General features: G+C 32.4%; 1 protein-coding gene across 2 annotated transcripts in view; it reads right to left on the bottom strand.

Moving 5' to 3' along the window:
• NOVA1 (NOVA alternative splicing regulator 1) overlaps positions 1-23,267 on the bottom strand; it is a 142,246-nt gene extending 118,979 nt beyond the window's left edge. For both annotated transcript variants that reach the window (XM_072962878.1, XM_072962875.1), the window contains exons 1-2: positions 22,491-23,267; positions 20,626-20,769 (exon numbers count right to left, since the gene is read on the bottom strand). In XM_072962878.1, coding sequence (XP_072818979.1) covers positions 20,626-20,769; positions 22,491-22,626 — 280 coding nt within the window. In that variant the 5' untranslated portion in view covers positions 22,627-23,267. The remainder of the gene's footprint in view (positions 1-20,625; positions 20,770-22,490) is intronic.
• Positions 23,268-23,412: the final 145 nt, after the last annotated feature.

Genomic DNA, 23,412 nt, shown 5'->3' on the forward strand with positions numbered 1-23,412 from the left:
AAGTTTAAATAGTCAAATTTGTTTTAAAATGCATGAAATATATCTATGATGAGATGTACACAAATAAAAGTTCAAAACAGTCTTGAGCTGAACATATGAACTTTGGAATAATCTAAATAAAAGCAATAATTCAGAGGAATCTATAGAGGCAAGGACATAATCTAATGTAACTCCTATATTTATAGGATGATAAAATAAAGAGAACCCTAACAAAATACTCAAGAAAGTAGTTAGACAACAAGAGACTTGGAATCTTATAACGTCAAGAAAGTCAAAGGAAGAAAAGTGCCAAAAGAGAGTAGTTATCACTATGGAATGCTCCAGAAAAGTAAAGGGGGTGATAACTAGCTGACTGAAAAGTTAATCCAGTGGGTTAAGAAACTAGGAGAATATCCATGAACTTTAAGAGAGCTGGACAACTTGAGGAGTAGCAGAATGCTGGGGAAAAAAAGAAAAACATTGTAAAGGTTGTCTTTTCAAGAAATTTGATGTTACAGAAAGGGGAAAAAGACAAAAACCATAAGACAATTTTCAGAATCAAAGAGAGGATTTAGTCTCTTGTAATGTAAAATAAACAAGAACTTTATATACTTCTAAGCCAAGAAGAAGGAGCTAATGAAAAAATAAAAAATAAGATCCAAAAGAATGAGATAATAAAACAAGAGTCTGAAAAGGGTAAAAAGAAACAAGAGAAATGATAGCTTCAAAAGAGGAAGAGAGTATTCCCTACTAGAGATGTAGGTAAGTATTAAAGTTGAAATTACATAGTAATTTGAAGTATAAAAGAAGTTGATGGAGGTCCTTGAAAAGGATCTAAGTAAACTGAAACACATCATTTACAGAGTATAAAGGTATTGGGGTTAATTTCTAGGCTTACAAAGACAAAAAAAAGAGTTTGAAAAGTAGGCATAGTATAGAAAGCTAAATAGAGATAAACAAAAGAATAATAACATAAGAGCTGCCTCAATTGCAAATGCATGTTAGACTGAATAGTAGAATCAGTTGACCCAATGTTAGTCTTTTATCTAGGGATGTTCAGGAACCCCAGAGCAAAAGTATATAAAGTGAATAATAATAAAGCATGAAACTCAGCTATATCGGATATTACATTTATATCTTAAATACTAACAGTTCATGAAAACAAAGATAACATTTTTAAATATTTTCAAGAATAGAAGTAGATATTTTAAAATTGGAAAAAGTGTAAGAGTAGCGATATGATTAGTGTATAGGGTAATACATTCATTGCTACCTAGGAAATGTCATGTATTCTAAATTAAAAAAATCATTTCATTCTATCAGTTTCTGCATACATCATTCTCTTTAACAGGATTTTAACGTAAAACAGTATCTTACAACAAACAACTTTGGGTGATCTTTACCTTGGTTAAAGAAAAAACATGAAAAATTACTCACCAGGAAGCATATTAAAACTCTAAATTTGTATTTTTTAATTACATAAAACTTTTATTAACTGTGCCTATGTCTAAATATGTTTTGATTGCTTATGCAGATAAAACTTAAAGCTATTTATAAGGATGAAAACTAAAGGTATGATTTCAGTATGCTGAAATCAAAAACACAAACACTCTAAAAATGAAGCTTCAATACAAGAAACTTTAAAAAAAAATTAAACATGGGAAAATTATCTTCATTCAGAAGGAATTTTTTATGTCATAACAGGATATGATAAAAAGGCCATGGACTTTGGAGTCAGATAAGCCTGTTTAAATCTGTCTCTATCAGCTATGTGAAAATAGTATAATACAGATATTTTCAAAATACGTAACAATGACATGCAAACCTGTATTTCATATAAATGAGAATTAATATTAATAGATGATTTAAGAAACATGTAATTAATAAGCATACCAAAAAAAGTTTGTCACAGATCTTCAGCCATAATTTTGAGACATAAAACTCAATTTAAACGTTAAAACTTAAAATGAAACCAAATACATACCCACATGTTCTTAGCCCTGTAATTTAGGAAGCCACAACTACCACAGTTTTCCTTCTTACAAAACAGTGACTAAATGAACTTCCTTTACTGTATCATTTATATATTGAGAAATGTACAGATTTATTTTGTCTTATTCTGGCAAATTATTTCCAGACATCTTTTGCCAGTAAGACATACCAACAAAATATACGATTAAAAAATAATCAAAATTGTTATTACAAAACTATTTAATTAAAAATGTTATATTGGCTCTATTAAAGTCAATTATTTTTCCTGTTTATATGTGAAATAATACAATTTCCTTTAATAAGTGAGTACAGAATGAAAAACCATAGAAATAGTGAAGTAAAAATTAATTTATTTAAAGAGGGAAATTAGGTTCATTAACTGGAATAATTTTGTTCATGGACAATAAAATGAGGAGATTCATAGTTGATAAGCATAAAAGTATCTCAAAATACGTTATAGGAAAGTACTTACCAGTTGGATAATTTATTTTTTTAGGTATATAATTTATTTAATGTGCAATCCTCAAAAAAAGATGAAGTTTTCTCACAGTGAAAAAAAATGTGACAATGAGTATATGTATGTTCACGTATAACTGAAAAATTGTGCTCTACACTGGAATTTGACACAACATTGTAAAATGACTATAACTCAATTAAAAAAAAAGATGAAGTCTTGATTTAGCAAAATATTCAAAATGGTTCAGTATATATACATTTATCATTCACATGTATATACCGCCGAGTATGATTTCCATTTTATGCTGTGTCAAGGATCAATGGATTTCATTTTGATATAACCCAATGAACTAGTATTACTTAGAATTTCCTCAAACCTATTGCTTCATATTTATTCTTTAAAAATCAATTCTTGCTGATATAAAAATATATATGGTACTATAATGAATGTACTGATACTGATATTCCCTACAGTACACATTGCTGCTGACAGACTTCCCTGTAACACATGAACATAAACACGATTCTAGCTTTCTCATTTCTTTATCTTTTGAAATTATAATTGGGGAGTTCAGTCCAGTCAACCCAGTAACTAGGACAGGCTACCTGCTGCCACTTTCCAGAAAGAGTTTTAACACCAAATTCACAGCCAACCACATCTTTAGTTAATTCTTATCTGGTTAAGCAGAGCAGAATGCATTTATGCAACATTCACTTTTATTTTAATATTTACTTTCAGCTTTCATTTAAGGCAAATATCTGGAACATAATCAGAATCATGACAGATTAGATGTAAAATCTGACAGAAAGAGAGAAGGTAAGAAATGACTTTAAGATTTCTGGCCTTAGAAAACTGGAAGAATGAAGCTGCAATTAAAATGGAGAAGACTGTGGGAGAAGTAGATTTGAAAGATCGAATAGCTAAAATCATATTTAATTCTAACATACTTATTAGACATATATGTGATAGACAAGTAGACAGCTGCATCATTAGTCTAGAGTCCAAGTGAAAGGTGCAGAATAGATATAAACATTTGACAGTCATCAAAGAACAGATGGTTATTTGAAGCCATGGCACTGGATAAGATCACCAAAGGACTAAACATGTATAGAAAAGAAGAAGCGAGTGGTCCAAGAATTGAGCTCAGAGAAATGAGAAGAAACTAGCAAAGGAAACTCGAGGCTGTAATCAATGAGGCAGAGGTATGCTGGATGCAAAATGAAATGTGTCAAAGAGGAGGTGGTGATTACTCTGTCAAATGGTGCTGATTGTACATAAAGATAAGGACTAAGAATTGACCACTGAATTATCATCACTGAAGTCACCAGAGACCCTGCTAAGAACAGTTTCAATGGACGGATGGGGTAAAAATTCTAATTGGAATGGCTGTAAAAGAAAAATGGGAGGACAGGAACTGGAGACAGCACAAGTACAGACAAGCAGTTTGAAACATTTTACTCTTAAAGGCAAGGTAACTAAAACAGGCTGTGGGATAAAGAGAATGTGCTTTTTCTTAACACTGGAGAAATAACAGTATGTTTGCCGGTTGACAAAAAAAAAGAAAGAGTGGAGGAAACTGGTAACCTAAGAAAGAGAAGAAAGAATTTCCAACACATGTCTGAATAGCTAAGAGGGAAAGAAATCTAGAATAAAAATAGAGGATTGGCCTTTGTTAGGGGCAGGGACAGTTTATCAGAGTAACAAGAGAAAATAGATGTTGTTTAAGTTCTGCTGTCGTTAGGTCACTAGATCCGGTGGTGGAAGTGCACGAAATTTCTTTTAATTACTTTTATTTTCTCAGTAAAATAGGACATAAAATCACCAATGAGAATGACAGAGAAGGTTCTGTAATTGGTACTTAAATTCATCATATGTTGCACAGCCCATTTTCTTTGTTCCAAAGCAAAGTGAAAATGTTATGTGTGAGAAGGAAGTCGGGGTTATTCTCAGCTTTCACAGTCTATCCCAAATTGCTCTCCTTCCTAAAACCACACCCCAGTATCAACAGAGACAGCCTTAGTCTTCTATACGCTAGACTAATACAGATTTCTCTTTTATAAATGGCCAACTTTCTATATTACTCTCATTCCAATCAGACTTCATCATCTCTACTGGTCTTCAGTATCTAAAATAAGTCCATTGCTTGAAAGATTAGGCCCACAATATGTAATCATTCTGGAATTAAATTACCTTTAGCAAAGTTTCTCATTTTATTTTTTCCTATAGTACCTAGTAGTATCCTTATACATTCAAAGGTGTAACATTCTAAATATAAAATCGAATTTATACTACAACAGATATTCACTAATATTTTATATTTTTCACAATATAACAGATATTCACTAATATTTTGTATTTTCCACAAAGCAACCCCCAAATCACTATGATATTAATTACATTTATTGTCCTCAAAGCCACATTCACACAAAACAAAATCATATATACTGTTGTTCTTGCTAGGGTATTAGATGAATCTTAAATATCTAATGTATAAATAATATTATTATGTAAGGAATTTGAATATAGCATTAAGTTTATATACTGATTATAACAAAATATAGACGTATCATGAAAAAATAATTTTACCATGATGTAAATAAAAAATTTCTGTAATGACTCATGGAAAATACAGATATTTGTTAAGGAATGAAAAGCAATAAACTATGGTCCCTAAAAGATATTCTTGGTAAAACTACATCACTAAATTTTCTTGGATCTTTCATGTAAGTTGCATGAACTAGTGTTTAAGGCCTTCACAGAAGCACTTTTTTAAAATTTTAAGCTTAGAAAAAAGACTTCTGAATTATTATCTATATTGTTAAACATCTAGCTTTATCCAATGCTCTATGACTTTCTGACTAATAGGAAAAGAAATTTCAGAAGTCTTAGAATATCGAAAAAGATCACGAAAGCAAGTATGAAATATTCTATATGCCACCTGATTTATTCTTATTGAAGCTATAACCAATATTTTTAATGTTTTATATTTGCATGTACAAGGATGAAGAAAGGAGGGACTAATGAATTATGCTAATTTTCAAGAGTCTTAGTACAAAGAAGCCCGTGTGCTTCATATGAGATTTAAGATGCTTCAATATTATAAATTCATGTCCCTAGTTTTCAACTCAATGTATGGGTAAAAAACAAAGTTCTGTATATATTCAGGAGTATCACAAAACGTATTTTTAGGCTATGCAAGTAAAAATATCCACATAGCTGAAATTGGAAGGACACCTTAGAAACTCCATTAGTCCATTAATCAAAAGAGGTGATTTGCTGAAAACTCATTCCTATATAACAATAAATATCACTTGTAATTATCTGCTAAAAAATATGAACCCACATAAAAAGGTATTTATAAAGTTTTAAAGAATACATATCAAGTTATTTATATTAATTGCCTCAAATGAAAAGGAGAGGTTAACTTTTAACTTTCTCTGCATTGCCTGAATTTTATAACAATCAGTTATTATGAGAAAAAGTAATTCTGAAAAAAAATCCTTACAGCAATGTTCCCTTTTTCTGGCCCCATTAATGTGATTTATTTTACATTACCATATTTGTTGTAAATTTAGTATTAAATATAACAAACATGAGGAGATGAAAAAGTCATAAAATGCTTATTATATGTCAGGTATTATGCGACAAGCTTTTACACTTTTTCCTTTTATGACAAGACCAACAATTTATAACTGTGCAAGAGGTACTAATCCCCACACACAGATGAAAAAATTAGAGGCCCAAGAAAATTAAATGATATGACCAAAGTCATACAGCTAGTGAAGTGGCAGAGCTAAGATTCAAACTCTGCTCTGACACCACATGTTCTCTAGGAGTCTTGTATTCCACTTACAACTCCAGAAGGCATTAAAAAGTACTGAACTGGTTTGATAATTTCTTAATAAACTTCACTGTGTAGTATCCAGAGCATATTATCTTCATAAAAACTTTGATTATAGTAAGTACTGTCACAGTGATTTGACTAGACAAACCTTACTAACCTCAACTCTACAATTTAACTAATCTCTAGAGCAGTGGTTATATATGATTTAAAAACTGAAAGACAAAACATTACAATGCTAAATGAAGAATAATGGAATGATATCAGGCAAATAATCTCATGGACAAGGCAAAATTTCAAATTCTCTTAACGTCTAATATCAGTATGACGATGGGTAATACATAGAAGATATCGTTTCAATGTTTACAAAGATCTGGTCAGAGCAGAAAACTTGTTTTTATGTCTCCATTTTGCTTCATTATTACAGTTTTGCTTTCAGTGGCAAAATTCAAACTTGTAAGATTACCGTATGAATGGGAAAAACTTATCTACCCATCAAAAATATCTAATTATTTCCCAGTGATGGATCAAATATGACAGTTTGGTGAATCTCACCTAAATTTTGAATACTGTATTTTTTAATTCAAATTTATAAGCAGTCTGATACAAAGAGTCACAGAATAACAGTAAACAAACAGGTTCATCATTAACTTGCTATATCACAAGTCATTTTAACTTTCACTATCTTATTTTCCTCCACGATGAAACAGGTATGAGAATTCCTCCCTACAATGATATTTTAAGTATAGAGATGTAAGATCTAATTAAGCCACGATTAATAAACTACTTTTATGTACTACTTACTTATTTTTATTAAGCAAGTTCTAGTTATATAGTTGTAGACTTTTAAAAACAAGACCATCATTTTTCCCATTAATGTTGACAGGCATAGTTTAAATACACACATAAAGAAATTCAGAGCCTGGCTCTTTAAAAGATACTGAATAACTAACTGTTACTTGAAGCACTTCCCAAACAAAATTTCTTCAAAATTTTCCAGAATTGGATTTATTCTGCTTTTTTAAGTAATCAAAACATATACATAGTCCTTACCTATATTATTTATCCCTTTTATTTACCTAAATTATCCACTCACATTGCAGTTTCTATTTATTTTTAATGTACTCTGCTAAATTATTTGAAGAGCTTTCAGAAAAAATTTTGATAAAAGGAGTATTTTTCAAAAATCAAAGAAAAAAATTTTGTTCAAGAAACCTGGGATGTGATTTCAAAGTTGAGTATTTCAATCATAAAGGGGCAATATTTATTGTAATCTGCTTTAAATGGTTTTATAAACCTCAAGACTTCCTATCAACATATTTACATTTTCTAAAAATAAAAATACCATTTTCAATTCTTATTTATTTTACTGAACAATTTTGGCTATACCAAATATATGTGTTATTATTCCTTAACAAAAATATAACATATATATGATTACTATTCACATTCATAATCATCTATCAAACTACGTACTACTTATCTGTAAAATTCTCATTATTTTTTTACAAACCTCAGAGAATGGGTTAGTTACTAAGACAGATCCCATGAAGATTTTTACAAAGGCTGGAAATACAGATTTACAAAGCAAAGGGTCTTTGAGCATTCTGAGTCCGCCAGCAAGAGACTATATAATAAAAGTAGCATTCCTCTACTGGAAAATTACTAATGTTAGTAATACAGTACATTAAACATGCCATTTGAGATATATGCCAACCTAAACTGCCACATATGGCATATCTAGCTTATTATCACAGTTTGTTTTCATATATAGAGTCATTCTAGTTTTTAAACAAGACGTCAAATATACCATTGTAGCTAAAAATGTGATAAAGCTTTCAGAGGAATGTACTTTTCCTTAAACAGAATAGGTACATACTTCAGAAAACTGAATGTCAATTTTATTGTAAAGAGAACATGGCTAGAAATTTTCAGTTGAGAACATATGTGTACATGTAAAATACAGTATCATTTTAAAGGCAGAATTCGTAAAAGATGTTAAATTTAAATAAATGTCACTTTGAAATAATTCATACACCAGTTTCTTCACAAATTTTCTCAGAAAGAATTGCATTGGTTCTGCAATGTATATAGTCATCTCACCTATATTATTTATCCCTTTAAGGACAAGTCATGTTATCAAAACATAGTATGTGTATCAATTTGAAGGCAATGAGATTCTGCTTATGTTTCCTTTTTATATTGAAGTCAACCTTGAGTTATACAACTGGTTATTGAATTATGAATAGCACTTAAATAAAGATTACACAGTGAATATTTTTATTTCAAATCCCCATCTGGTGCTTAATGTCACTTCAGCTGTTCAATTTTTTAATGTTTCTCTACACAACTAGCCAATAATTTTACAAATCAGTATAAATGCTAGATAGATTTTTAATCTCATTTTCTAAATGGAAAAACATTGCCATATTTTTTACAGTCACTTTTTAAATTCATCTGGACTTGATAGAGCATCAATTAAGACTGATTCTTATATGAAATAAATATTTACCAATGATGGAGAATCCTGTTGAATCTCAATAATCAATAAAAATTCCAAACAAAATAATTACACAACAGAGAATACACTAACAATGAATAACAAGTTTCAATTTTCATTTCTACTGACTTAACACACATCAATGTCCCTACAACATACGAAAACTGTAGTGTTTGAATACCATGAAAAAATTAAAATTCACTCATCAAAATTATATACATTATGCAAATCACTATAATCAGATTGAAAATGAATGTATCTGTTCACATATCAAGAGAGCTAGAAGCTAGGCCTACATATTCATATAATGTAAGAAATGGGAGAAAATGTTTATCAGATATATGATTCTAAACAGCTATTGATGAAAGGCAAACTAGTTAGAAAAACTCATTTGAGTCACTAACTTTAAATGTACTTGTGTGGACAACACGTTATTAAAAGTGAATAAATGTCAAAAACAGATTTCTATTTCCAGAGTTTTCCTGAATACAGCAAAATATTCCTCAGTGACATCTGTCATTCACTAGGTCCCACATTTCCAAATTTTCTTCTTCTACCCTTGGCACATAGTTGCTTAATAAAAGATAGCTCTCCTACCTCTTGACATTCCTTTTCTGTATTCCTAGTTGCTTCACCCTTCCCATAGTCTTGTCTTTCCTTTCTAGACACATCAGTCTTCTCTTTAATTCTACTCCCACAGCCGAAGCAGAAAGTCAGACTTTTCAATCTACTATTCAACTCTGCTTTTAGATAATGAGGGCAATCCTTCCTTCAAAGTACAAGTATCATTATTTATAATTTATACAAGTATATGTATTTTAATTACCACTGTCATTCATTTCATAGACATAATGGATATATCTTTCTTTAAAATAATTCTTGCTAATAAATGCCACCAAGCAGACTATACTTCAAACTTTTTTCTTTTATATTTGTAATACATTTTCTCTATCTGTACAAATACCTATAATTATCTTCCTACTCCCACTCTTGCCCAACATCAATATCTACTTTTTATCCCAGTAATACCAAACTACTTAAGGATCCCTGAATATACTAGGAGTTTTTCCTATCTCCATGGCTATATATATTATCTCTGCTTCAAATGACCTTCCACTCTTGTCCATGAAGCAATTTAAAATTCAACCCTCAAAACTCCGTCAGCTCCTCTTTTAAGTCTTCTTTAAAGTATACCCTCTCCTCTCTAGATGTGGCCACTGACACAGGCAGTTTCAACTTCTAGACATTATTTTATCATTATATAATGGTCAAACTTTATTATAACCAGGTATTTATCTTTGTTGCTTCTTATTGTTCCCTTGTTTGAAAGTAACATCTTCAGAGAATAGTATATCTAAGTCTAACACCAAAGGGAACATACAAATGCCCATCAGAATGTTAAAATCTGGTCATGGTAACAGGAAAGGGCAGGGGAAGCAGCCAGGTAAAGAAATACTTAAGAGTTATTTTAACTCAATCTTCTCCATAAGCTTTTTAAAAAATAAACAGAATTTATAAAAATATGAGACTAAGCATGAAGCTAAATATTAAATCTTAGATGTTTCATTGGTTTATTAATAGCAGCAAAAATCAAGCAGTGTATTAATAAAAGAAAAAACACTAGTATTTCACGGAATTCTCTAAATTCTGTTTAAAAGGTATTTAAAAGATTTTTTAAAAGTTCAACTTCAATAATTTTCCTAAAATTTGAATTTCAAATAAACTATTCAAGTTAGTCAAACTTAAATTTCACTCTACTACAAATTTGGTATACCTTCTTCCTTAGTAAATAAGAAAATTTAGTAGTCCAGCTTCTAAAAGTCATAACATATTTATACATGTTAACTTCCCTACTACAGATGGGAAAAAAGATATTGAAATATTAAAAACAAAATATGCACTAATCATATTTTTAATAACACAACCTTAATTAGTGGTTAGCAATCTTTGATTTTCAAGGTATCTCAAGAAACATCATAAGTAGACTGTTACTGTTTCTACTGCATAGATAGCTATGTGGCAGTAAGTAAACTATAATGTGAAAGAACTATAAAATGTTCTACTACAGGTAATTCTATTACTTTATTAATAAATATTAATGAAGCTCATATTCCTTAAGTCAGAGTATTTTTAAAATGATCTTCATCTTGGAGATGGCTTTGAAGTACTCTCCATAATACTGGTTTTCAGTTTTCTTCACACAGGACAACATGATAAGAAAGACCAGGACATACTTGTCTTAACACTTCTACACTTCTATGGTCACTCCTTGTTTGAATTTTGAACTCATTAGTTTACTTATCTGAAATACAGATCTCCCCAACCCATACACACATCCCAAAGTAAAGAGAAATATAATGAAAAACTAAAGATGAATTGCCTACCACATCCGTTGTATTGATACTACCCCATTAAACAAGAAATATAATGGAAAACTAAAGACTGCCTCCTGCATCAATTACATTCGTAGATGAAGTCTCAGATTGGTCATTCATTCAATCATTTAAAATTCAAACACCACACATGTTTAAAGCACAGGACTAGACACTCAAAATGTATAGCAGGCATAAAGGAAGAAATAAATCCCTTCATACCAATGGAGCTTAATTCTATTATTCAAATGATGTAAGTAAAGACCACAACAAAAGACTTTGTGTTTTAATTTAAAACTGTGAAGGAAAAACACATTCAAAAATCATGTTAAATACTTTTATAATTATGTTTTTTGTATTGTATAAATACGTCCTTAAGCCTATAATGCAATGTAAAGAACACCAGAATTCTAATTAACTGAGAAGTGGACCAATTTAATGAAATGGATAGACAAAAAGAAAATGATGATGTTTTTAAATCAACAATTACTATATTATATATCTTCACTTTTACGTAGACTGCCTTACAATTAGCCTCATGCTTATCTCTTAATCATAATATTATGTCCTTTTAAAAACTGTTATGTTATACCTAGCCAAATATGCCATACTTGAGGAAATTTTTATAAGTCATAAAAGTATGAAAAATACATATACCCCTGAGAACAGAATTTGACTTAGAAAGGCTATACATTTTTTTTAGCAAGGTCAATAAACAATCTGTTTAAGCAAAAATGAAGAAATAAAAAAGTTGAGTTAGGGGACAAAGGAAAAAAACAGTAAGAAACAGAAGAAGAAAATAAACTTTGCGAATGAAAGAAAGCATCAAGGCTACAGAAATCAAATCACCCTGAAAATACTGCCATTTTCAAACAGTACAACTAAGGAAAAACAGAAAATGACCAAGACTACATTCCAGGCAATATAATTTAATACATCTTTGTTTTTTTAATGTATGGTAATGATAAAGAGCACCTGTCTCTGGCCCTTCACTGTAGCAAATCTACAACAAAAATTATTGTAAAATAATTACTGTGCTTTCAACTTAGTTTTAAAAAGGGGATGTCGTATTCACTTTAAAATTAGGAGAGAAGTGAAGACTCATTTCCTTAGAGAGTCATATTCAAAAAGAGAAAGAAAAACCAGAGTAAAGCAAAACAAAAAGACAATGAAGGAGCTACTAAAATTGTACCACAAATTCAGAAAACATATTTAAAAGTTGCAGGACAATTACTGGTATATATCACTCTTGGTACCTTGGTTTTCTCAGCTGTTAAATGAAGATTCTGGAAGCAATCACATCTAAGCACCATTTCTTTCATCCAGTTCCACAATTCCATGATTTTTCCAATCATTTTAAATGAAAAAAAAAAATAAAGCCTCTTCTACTCGTAAGTGCCCTAAGTCATTGACAAAGATGCTATATAATATTAAAAAAAAAAATTAAAACAAAAATTAGGGAGACAATAACAATTCAAACAACATTTTAGGGTAAAGTAAAGCACACCCATACTTCTTTACAAAGAAAAGATGCTTTGTAATAATTCTAAGTCACAATGATCATATGATACCTGGGCCCATAGAAAGCATCTGATAAATATATATAACTAATAAGAGAAAAGTTCCAGACAGATTTCACGCTGAAAATGAAACTATGTTTTTTTTTAAATTACTTTCATGACTTAAAAAAACCATGAATTAAGTCTTAGAAAAATAAAAACACAAGAGTAATGCAAAGAATAATTAAAACTAAGTATATGAATGAAGTCTCCAAGTAGAAGCTCAATTGCTCCCAACACTAACTCCTTCCAAAATAAGTATTTCAAGAATGAATACAACAAAAATTGAAAAGCTGCAGTTCTTCAAAAATATTTAGTAACATAAAACTGAATTCTACTATTCTGTGTTAATAAAACACACTATCCCATTCCTTCTCTCCTGTCCTTCCCTCAATTTACTAAATCTTAAAAAACAGTCACTGCCCAACCTAAGTCTTAGAGCAGCAAATTATTAACAATTTAAATGAAGACAACTTTCTTCAAGATAAGAATGGTTTTTAAAAATTGGATCAACTGAATCAGCATTTATTATATCCTAGAGGAAATGTAGGATTTGACATCTTATTTAATTAGTAAGTTCATTCTGTGAAAATTTACCCTACAAAAGAATAATGGGGCCTTCAGTGTACAACTGTTCTCAAAAATCTTTAAAACGGAAAGAAAAGTTACTCTTCAAAACTTCAAAAAGTATGCTAAGTTTCACAAAGAAAGTAAGAAACACTACAGTCAAAAACTTAAAAAATTACTGAGTTCAGAATAAAATTCACTGGATATTACAAATTTACTGAACATCAGTAAGACATAAAATAGTTCTTGAAACAAAGTAATAATTTTAAATGTCAATTATTAAATAAAATTAGTATAAGAATAATACAAAATGTTCTATTTTCCACATCAAATAATCTTACCTGAATTATTTTGCTGTTAAAAAAACTCAAGAAATTGATTTCATTTTTCATCTAGTTGTGTCAATGATGCTATGACAGGCCCTGCAGGAAGCAGTAAAAGATCAATGATGGAGTACTGATATTATGTGTTTTCGTGATCAAGTCTGTTACGAAAAAGGGTATCCATAAAGTTATGTGAAACTTAGCAAATGTTGACGGTATCTCAAAAAATTTGTCAGTGTACATAGTATTTTTTTAACTTCGTAGTCTTTAAATGTTTGAAGTCTTAGTCAATATCTTCTTTATCAAAAGTCTTTAAATGTGAAAGCTTAAAGAGTATTTTGTATTGATGAGAATTAATGCAAAAACAAGTCCATGATGTCAAAAATGAAAAATCTTGATTGAAAAATGAAATATGTTTAAAAAGTGGGGGAATGAGCCTCTCGACTTTCAGAGATGCTTATCTTAATCTTATTTCCTATAATTACTATAATTACCAATAAATTACCAATTATTCATAATCTAAGAAAGACAAAATTTTTCCTTACAAACATTAACTTCAGAACCAAACAGTTAGTGCCAACTCCAGTAAAAATTCCTTCCAAAAAAGTATATAGGTTACAAAAAATCTGCGCAAACTGCAAAACTTAATTAATCTTGGGTAATTGACAAGTTATAATCAATTTAGTAAACTAATAAAAATTCAAAATGATAAAACTGCTTCTCAAAAACTCCAAATGATATTTTTAAATTCTGAATTATTTTAAAATAGTATGGCACTTTGCCAGATGTAATTTAAAGACATTTTTACCTTAAGAATTATTTTCCATTCAAAGGTCAATTAATAAACAGGGCTGTAATGAGCTATCTACGTTAACTGGGAATGCTATTAGAACATACAAGAAACTTCTATATGTGTCATGGAAGCCTACTGTTAAGTCAATATTTCAAATAGATCAAGAAATTTAAACCAAAAGAAATAAATGACAATCTAATTTTTGTAGAGTTTTTATTTAATCAAATTTTAATTTACTTATAACAAATTGCGGTAAAGAATCCTTTCAATGTACTTCTATATCAAGTTGAAATATCCTAAAATATTTTTAACATATTATGCCTGTCTTGATGGAACATTTCAAAACTCTCAGCAAAGTCAGCGTGCCAATGTCCCTAACATGCTAAAAACATACAACTTAATTGTACATAGGTTATTTCTCCTATAAAAATAAACAAATGTTCATCTAAGGTAATAATAGAAAAAGAACTACAAAGTACTTCCACTTATTTCCACTCACTCATGATTTGATAATGTACTTGTGGAATAGAGGACTTTAAATACTTTGGACTTATGGTTATTTCCTTTTTATTTCTATACCTAAAGCCCCATCTCCTTTTTAAGTGTATTCCATCAGATTCATGGAAATCATCTTAGTTTCAAATATTAAATTTTATGCCATATCTTTAAAGAATAGCATGAAGAAAATGGAAATTTCACCAACCCAAGCATCAGGAAGTAGTGAAAAGCACTGCTGCTTCATTTCTTGCATGTTGCGTTTTATACATGACACTTCAGTCTCTGAGGGTCAAGTTAATTAAGCTCCATAGCAGCTGCAGTGCAATGTGAGACACACACTGCTGCGGTTCCCACCAGTCCAGTCCAATTACCTGTAGTATTCCAGCACTGGACAAGTGACAACCAACCTCTTCTCTCTAGTCACTTGCTCCCACTGGTCTACTGATAAATGTTAGAACAAACTAACCTCTTTTTGGAAAAGACTGCAAAGCTGAATGCACCTGCTGCAGGCTGCAGTGATGAGTCCCAGAGAGATGTTTGTCAGTCAGATCTCTGCAGATGTTGTTTAACTTTATGCTAGAGCTGCATCCAAAGATGGAAATGAGATGGCAATCAAGCACAAACCTCCCACCCCCATCCCCCAATTTTATTCTGAAAAGCTGCACTTGCTCATAAAAATTATCCTTTAAAACATAGCTCCACTAAACTGGAAACAATTGAGATTAAACTCTACAGTAAAAAAAAATGTATTAGGTATTGAATTTTAGTTAACAAGTGGCACAACTGAGTTCAATAAATGTTATTTGTGACAAGAGCTTAGAAATTAATTCTCTTAAGCCAGAGCAAAACAAAACAAAAGAATAGAACTATAAAAAGACATGTTTTTGATTGGTGGTTTGTTGCTCGGGTTTCTAGTGATACCATATACTCCTTAGAGTTCCCAAGACACAAATCGTTTTCCCTCTTTGTGTATTATAGGAAACATCTTCAATACGCAAACACTGAACTATTTCACCAATTGTGTTCACTACTTTTAAATTATTGCTAAAATCTTTTGGGGGTGATATTTGCAAGGCAATGTTGTTAGACGTACTGTATTACCGTACAATGTCACAAATTTTAAATGAGCTATTTTTCTAAAATACAGAAGGCTTCAAATAGCAAATGTTAAAGTGACATCGTGCTATATAATTTATGAAAACACTGACACTGTAAATTAATGATGTTCCATAGCTTACTGAATTGATAACAGAAGATACAAAACCAAGATGAAGTAAAAAAGCATCAAATAAAATGAATAGGTACGATTTTTAGTGTTAATTCAATCTTTCAAAAAAATCTCATACCACCACAAAACATTTCTTTCATGAGTTAAGTATAAAAATGATATCTTTCAGAAACTACCATTTTAATATAGCTTATGCTACGCCAGTAACATTCCTTCACATGTTAAAAGTTCCTGTTTTTTAAAATGAGAAATAAAGTACTAAAAATGCAGCAAATTTTCAAATGGATATTAATGTCTCAGTAAAAGCTTATGGCTCCTCCTACAACTGAGGATATAGAGAGAAAACATAAATAACCCACAACAATAGGTAGTATGACAAATACAAACACTACAACTTTAATATTTAAAGAAAAACACATTATATGTCATCAACTCTTTGACAATACTAAAACCAAAGGTATAGCACAGTGTAGTGATAAATATCCTATTAAATGCAACAATTTTGGAAATTATACTTTATTTTCTACTTGTTACATTTACCTATTAATTTTGCCTTAAAATATATACCAGAAAATTCCTAACATATTTCTCATCTTAAACCAAAGAAAAGAGTATAGACTGCAACTTTTAGAAGCTGTAACAAAAGTATTCACGTTGTTCTACCGATAATACTCTTCCTTCAACAACATAAAGAAAAGAAATGATCTATTTTAAACTTCATTAAGTCCTGATTTCCAAAAAAATGATCATTCTTATACAACCCCAATCCTAAAGGTTAAATTGGCCATCGAATATTCCCCCTGTCAAAATTAAGGCAGTGTAGGGTATTTCCCTCATTAAAAGAAAATTTCACTTACATTCTGCTCTCTCGTGATTTTTAAAGATTTCACATATAAATTGTGTGTGTTTTTTTAAAAAGCATCACCCAAGTTGGACAGTGACAAATTAAGATATAATAAATCTAAGAATAAGGAGTTCAAATTTTAACTTAAGGACCGTAAAAGGAAATAGTTTATTTTAATTGTGATCCAGTTTTTTAGCCACAAATATGAAAACAGTATAAAATACACACAAATACATGCCAAGATTATAGTAAAGAATTCCTGTTTGATATAATGAATCTCTAGTGTCAGATAATGAAATAAAATATGTACACTGTGAAGTGTTCTAAAATCTAAGGCATATATGAAAATACTTATTTTATATATCCTTTACCATTCCCAAGGAACAATGTATTCAATACGTTTTTCTGATTACCTACCTGAACCATTCACGAAATAATTTTAACAGATAAAACCAATCTATTAACAAAAATAAAACACAGCTTCAGATGCCAAATAAAGAAATAAAAGAACACTATCCTATTGCCATTCTGTAACTGCATACAGTAATATATTCCCCAAAATTAGACAGCAGTTTTTACTACAGGGCAACAACTTTAGATAACCTAATTATAAAAAGGATATATAAATAAATTAAATTATGTTGCTTTAAACAAGTAAGAATAAAAGATACATTAACAAACCACAGGTAATAAGTTAGTATTTTGTAAGATTTAGATTTTTAGGAGCAGACAGATGAATTACATAGAACAGCAAAAAATAAAATGACTCTACTTGTAGATCTTTTTTTTTTCTAATTCCAGTAATTGAAAAATGCACTTTGCAATCCTCGTCATAGTTTCCCCAAATTATTTTATTTAATATGACATGCTGAAATATACAATGCAATATACAGTTCTATAAATTTTAAATTCATATCAGTTAATGTGCAAAGGATGTTTTCTTCATTTCAATTGTAAATATTAAAAAAAATTACTCAGAAAAGCAAGATTGATGAGACACTTTAAAGACATAATCTGGGGGGAATAAAAGGAAAACAAATATGATAAATATGAGGAGATTACACTGGCTATAACAAAAACAATGAATATATCATTTGAGTTGAAATTTATTAAAATGTCGCCAAAGTGTGTCTGTACTCTGCATTATATATCCAGAAGAAAGTTTGTCTCAAGTACACCAGTATTTTAAGTAAACCATTCGAATACAATTACAATGTTTCAAAACTTAGATAATTTGAGAAAATCCATTAAGATATACAACTAAAGTGCACTTTTCCCCAAATATTCTGTCTTACAAATAAGAAACAGAAAAATGCTTCATGAAAGAAACACTGGACGTATTCATTCTACGAGAATATAAGAGTCATAAATACACATATGAAACACACAAAAATGGGCTTCCGAATTACTGCATAACCCTACAAGAAAGTCCTTATAATTAGGCAATATAAACCACAGCTTTATAATTTACTTCATTTGAGATGAGCAAGGTAAGTATCCCTTATGTATATCAAAATAAGATAAGTTGAAAGTAGCTTAAAGGCTGTTATGCTGAAGAATACCATGACCTTAGATAATACCACAGGCTTGTGGTCAAGTGTGAACAGAAAGACTATTAAAATAAAAGTCTACCAGAAGAAGAGAGATGTATCTGTCTGAACAGGTAATAACCTAGTTAAATTCATATTTAAATACAAAGTGTTCAGAATTATTGAAGCTTCTTATAAATTACAGGGCTTTATTTTATCCTCAAAATTGATTCCATAGTGTGTGATTGGTTTCCACCTGTTACAGGCAGAGCATAAGCCTTCTTTTATCCAGACATTTCAACTCACATTTGATCAGGTTACGTCACTACACACACAAAATTTTATTCAACGCATTCCAGTTTTCCATTTTTTCCAATGGATATTCTTGCTCTGTATGAATAACATGCCTCAGAACTATAAATAAAATAAGCAATTTCAATGTAATAAGAAAGAATGCACAACTAAGTGGACTAAAAACAAAAGATCTAATTCTAGTTGCACCCTTTCCAACCCACTGAAAATAAACTATATTCAAATGAAAAGGCATTTAATTTACTATTTGGAATATCCTTGATAAACACCAATTTTCTGTAACATCCCTGCACATCTGATACCACCTCATGTATAATGCAAAAAAGCTATTTCATTTTCATCTATTGACAGCGAATTTAATTTACCATTGCAGCTCTTTTCCTAGAACTATCACGCTATTAATTCTGCAATCAAGCTCTTTTGAATGCTTTTATTTGTACTAAGGATTTTCACAATTCCACATTGATTTTTTCCATCATAACACACCTTTTGAACAGACGAATGTGAATATGTTAGCAAACTTTCTTAATGCTTAAGGAAAGTTTCAGAGACAAGGAAAGCCATATACAAAACTACACTCACGGGAAACAAACTTTCGAAGGACAGCATACCTAACAGACTACATTTCAGTTTAATAAAATTTAAGGTTTACCAAATATACTATATTTAATTTATATAACTAAATGATAGTTTCAATCCTTCTAAAACCTTCTTATGCAGAATAATGGTCCTTTTTCTACCACCAAGCAATTGGCTATGAAAAAGAAATCCTCCAAATGTTTTGCTTACATTCATGCCAGATGTCTTTGCTGTACTAAAGAACTCTTACTGAATTAGATCACTGAAAGCAAATCAGCTTTTCATTTCCACCAAGAATAAAAATAAGCAGTATCAGTCCTTTCAGCACTGAATAAATATTTTTTTATGTGAAATAACCAAAAAAATGGCAGAAGCTACACCTAGGTAAAAGCAAATCAATTAATGTTTTATCGAGGGGATAACACTGTTCAATTATGGAGATTTTCCAATTAAACTTAAAATCCAAATATTAAGTAGCAAAATGATTTTTAAAAAGATAAATACGCAGAACTGTATAACACTTGAAATTTTAAAAGCACACTGAAAAGTACAAAAAAATTATACCACCTAGGAAACTTGCCATATTCCAGTGGGTTACAGTACCTACAGTACCACATAAACTGTTAACATATTTTAATCAAATACAGCTCTTAAGTAACACAAATTTTGAAGCATTATTTTAGTTCTTACATAATAAAATATATCCTTGTCACAATAACATTAAAAACACAGTATTTTAAAAATCTGAAGAGGAAGCACTTGTCCTCTTTACTTCACTCCAGGGCCAACAAACAAAGCAATGAAGCAGAAAGAGGTACATAATGGATTTAGAAGTAAATGGTCCATTCTTTAAGAAGCCTTTCTACCCCCTCTTCTGAATTCACTCTAGACTAATTGTCATCACAATTATGTCTGAAAACTTCAGAAGAACGTTATTTCCTGATGCCAGCTGTCCAGGTTTCTATCTTTAAATTTTAGAGTTTTTCCCCTAATTAGAAAAAAAATATTTAGGAATACCCAGAAGATTCATCTTGCAACTAATCTAAATCATAGACACAGTATATCAATTATACAAACAAGACATAATCAGCAGTGGAAATACTCTTAAAATTTTTCCACAAATACTCAAATACATCAAATATATAAATAAAGTCCACACTATTAAGAATTTCTCTCAATACAGCATACAACACAGGTAGATCTTCTCTTTCTTTGGGGATTTATCAAACAATCTCTTCACCATTGCACCTACCTGGATAAAAATCTTTGGACTTAGACAGCTTGATGGTGGCTCCAGTTTCTTTTTGCAACTGAACAATTGTCTGTCCTCCCTTCCCAATTATAGATCCAGCAGCATAACTAGGTATGAGAACCTTTAGAAAATACTGGCCGTCTTCTGAAAAATGCAAAGAAATATACTTCGTTAACATGATAATTTTAAACTTTGTATCCCCCCTCCACCCTCAAGAGAGAAAAAAAGTGATTAAAACATTGGGTATACAGCTGCAGGAAATATGGGGTTAAATTTTTTTAAAGAACGAAAATAAGCCAATTACACTGAAAAATAAATATGTATGGAGTGTTTCCCATTTTGTAGGATTTATACTTTCAAACTTGGAATTAAAATCTAAACATGTTCCATTATTTTGCAGCACTGTAGAAACTGATGACTAAATTCCAGTTGTTATTCCAAACATGGAAGTCTTCCAATTCTATCTGTGGTTACTATGGTAAAACAAAATGAACTGACCCTTTAACAAAACTTCAGAGATTTATAACATGACAAACCTGCACTTAACATACTGCAAAATAAAGAACCTTAAATGATGGGCTATATTTGTTTGACATTAGCAAACACATAAGGACTACAATTAGCCATTGCCTATATCCTACTTAAAGTATGCAAAACAACCATTCTCCTACCAAGTAATCCACCCAAACTGTAGGGTGTATTCCAAGCCTTCAATAAGTGCCAGGAAGTAACTCAAAGTGATGTGGACTGGCAAATCTAACTAATCCTGGTGTATTTCTTTAGCACTCCTTAGTCTACCATGATCTCGTTTAAGCTCATTAATTAAAAGACCTTAAGAAGAATTTTGCCAATACTAAAAAGCTTAGGAGTCATTTATATCAAACACACTTAAAAGTGACCAGATAATGTTCTTTCTCCAAATGAAACACAATTTTTAAAACCGAGGGGTTGTATGAATCAAGAAAGATTGAAATGAAATGTTTTAGGAAATAAAGTCAACTCCAGAAACTTTAATTTCCGTCAAACTGATCATGTCTTAAATAGGAAACACCCCGGTAAATCCAGCTTCCTTATATGAATGAACGTTCTGAATTTTTCGGGTGTGCCATTCTCAAGACCCCCATCCGTCTCTAATGTACATGCTGTAGATAAATTCACCTCTGCCTCGATGCATTGGGTGCATTGTTAGGATGACTCCAGTGCAAATGAAGAAGCGATACCGGTCCCGTTATAACTCATCTTCCCAGGAAGCGCAGGATGTTAACTAACAAGTCACAGTACCAGACACCCCCACCCTCGTATGCACACCCCTGAAGACAAATCAATGAGATATTTGCACCGACAATGTAAGTGCGGTAAGAGCATGCACTCATCAAGATTTTGCATACTACTTGTGGCCCCAAACCAAGGGGATGAAGAGAAAAACTCTCTCGTGCCCCAGTCATTTGCTCTCCGCTACCCAAGTGCCATTTATTTATTTATTTTATCAGACTGTTAAATGCAGCGCGCATCTTCGGGCGGCCATCACCTCACTTGGGGTCATCCTCCTCCTCCTTAACGGACCCCCTTGCCCAGGTCTAGGATATTTATATGGTCAGCCTTTCGACCGATTAAATGGAAAGATAGGTCTATTCCGAAAAACCGGTCGCCATTTTGATGAATGATAAACACAGAAATGGAAATGTGTCGGGGACAGCGAGGTGCGGGGCAGGTGCAGGGGAGGGGGCGCGAGGCAGGGCGCGGGAGCCGCCGGGTTCGGGCTGGAGGTGTCCGGGCCGCGGGAGGGAGGGAGGGCGGCGGGAGGGAGGGAGGCAGGGGCGGGCGGCGGGGGATGGGGCCAGCGGGGAGGTGGAAGCGATACCCACCGCCCGTATTGGTCCTCTTGGTGCTGCCGGCTTCAGGGGGGGCTTCCAGCGGCCTTTTCCGCGAGTCCGGCGGGTCCAGGTCTATGGGAACCCCAGTGTGGGTCCCGTTCTGCTGGATGGGAGCTGCCGCCATCATGTTTGCAGTTCCTGCCGCTTCTAGGGGGAGAAGGTTCTCCCTTTTGTTTTGGCTTTTTCTTGTCTTTTTTTTCTTTTTTTCTTTTTTTTTTTTTTGCTTTTGGGGTTTCTTAAGGTTGTTTTGTTTTTGTTTTTTTTAATCGGATCAATAGAAATCTCTTTAAGAAAAAAAAGCAATGTTGCTGGTTTGTTCTCACTGGGGAGGGGGCAGGGCTGAGAAGCAGCTGCAGTGCAGTGTCAGAAAGGAGACAGGGGAATGGAGGGGGTGTGAGAGACGGAGGGTGAAAGAAGGAGAAGAAAGGAGAGAGGGGGAGAGAGTGGAGAAGGGAGAGGGGCGAGTGAATGAGCGGGAGGAGGGGAGCGGGGAGGACGGGCAGAGGGAGTGGGAGAGCGCGAGGGCTGGCGGGGCGCGGGGAGAAGCCGAGGAGGAGGGGAGAGTAAGGGAAAGAGTGAATGAGCAGGAGGAGGGGAAGGAGGTGGATGCGGAGAGAGGAGCGAGCGGCGGAGGAGGGCAGGAGCCGGGAAGGAGCGCGGCAGTCCCCGCGCCGCGCTAGCGCTGCGCTCGCTCCCGCTGCTGGTGCTGCCGCCGCCGCCGCTGCCGGAGCGGTTCTGCCGTTGCCTGGGCTGCTCGGCGCTGCTGCTGCTGCCGCCCGGTCTCGCTCATTATTTCTCCCGCTTGTTGGGGGGGGCTGGCGGGGAGGGAGGGGGATGGCTGCGAGGGGAGGGTAGTGAGGGGTTGAGTTCGCAGACTCCCACACACATCGCGCTCGGGTCCCTGCCTCTCAGC

Source organism: Vicugna pacos, chromosome 6 (genome assembly GCF_048564905.1).
Source record: "Vicugna pacos chromosome 6, VicPac4, whole genome shotgun sequence".
Taxonomy (NCBI): Eukaryota; Metazoa; Chordata; class Mammalia; order Artiodactyla; family Camelidae; genus Vicugna; species Vicugna pacos.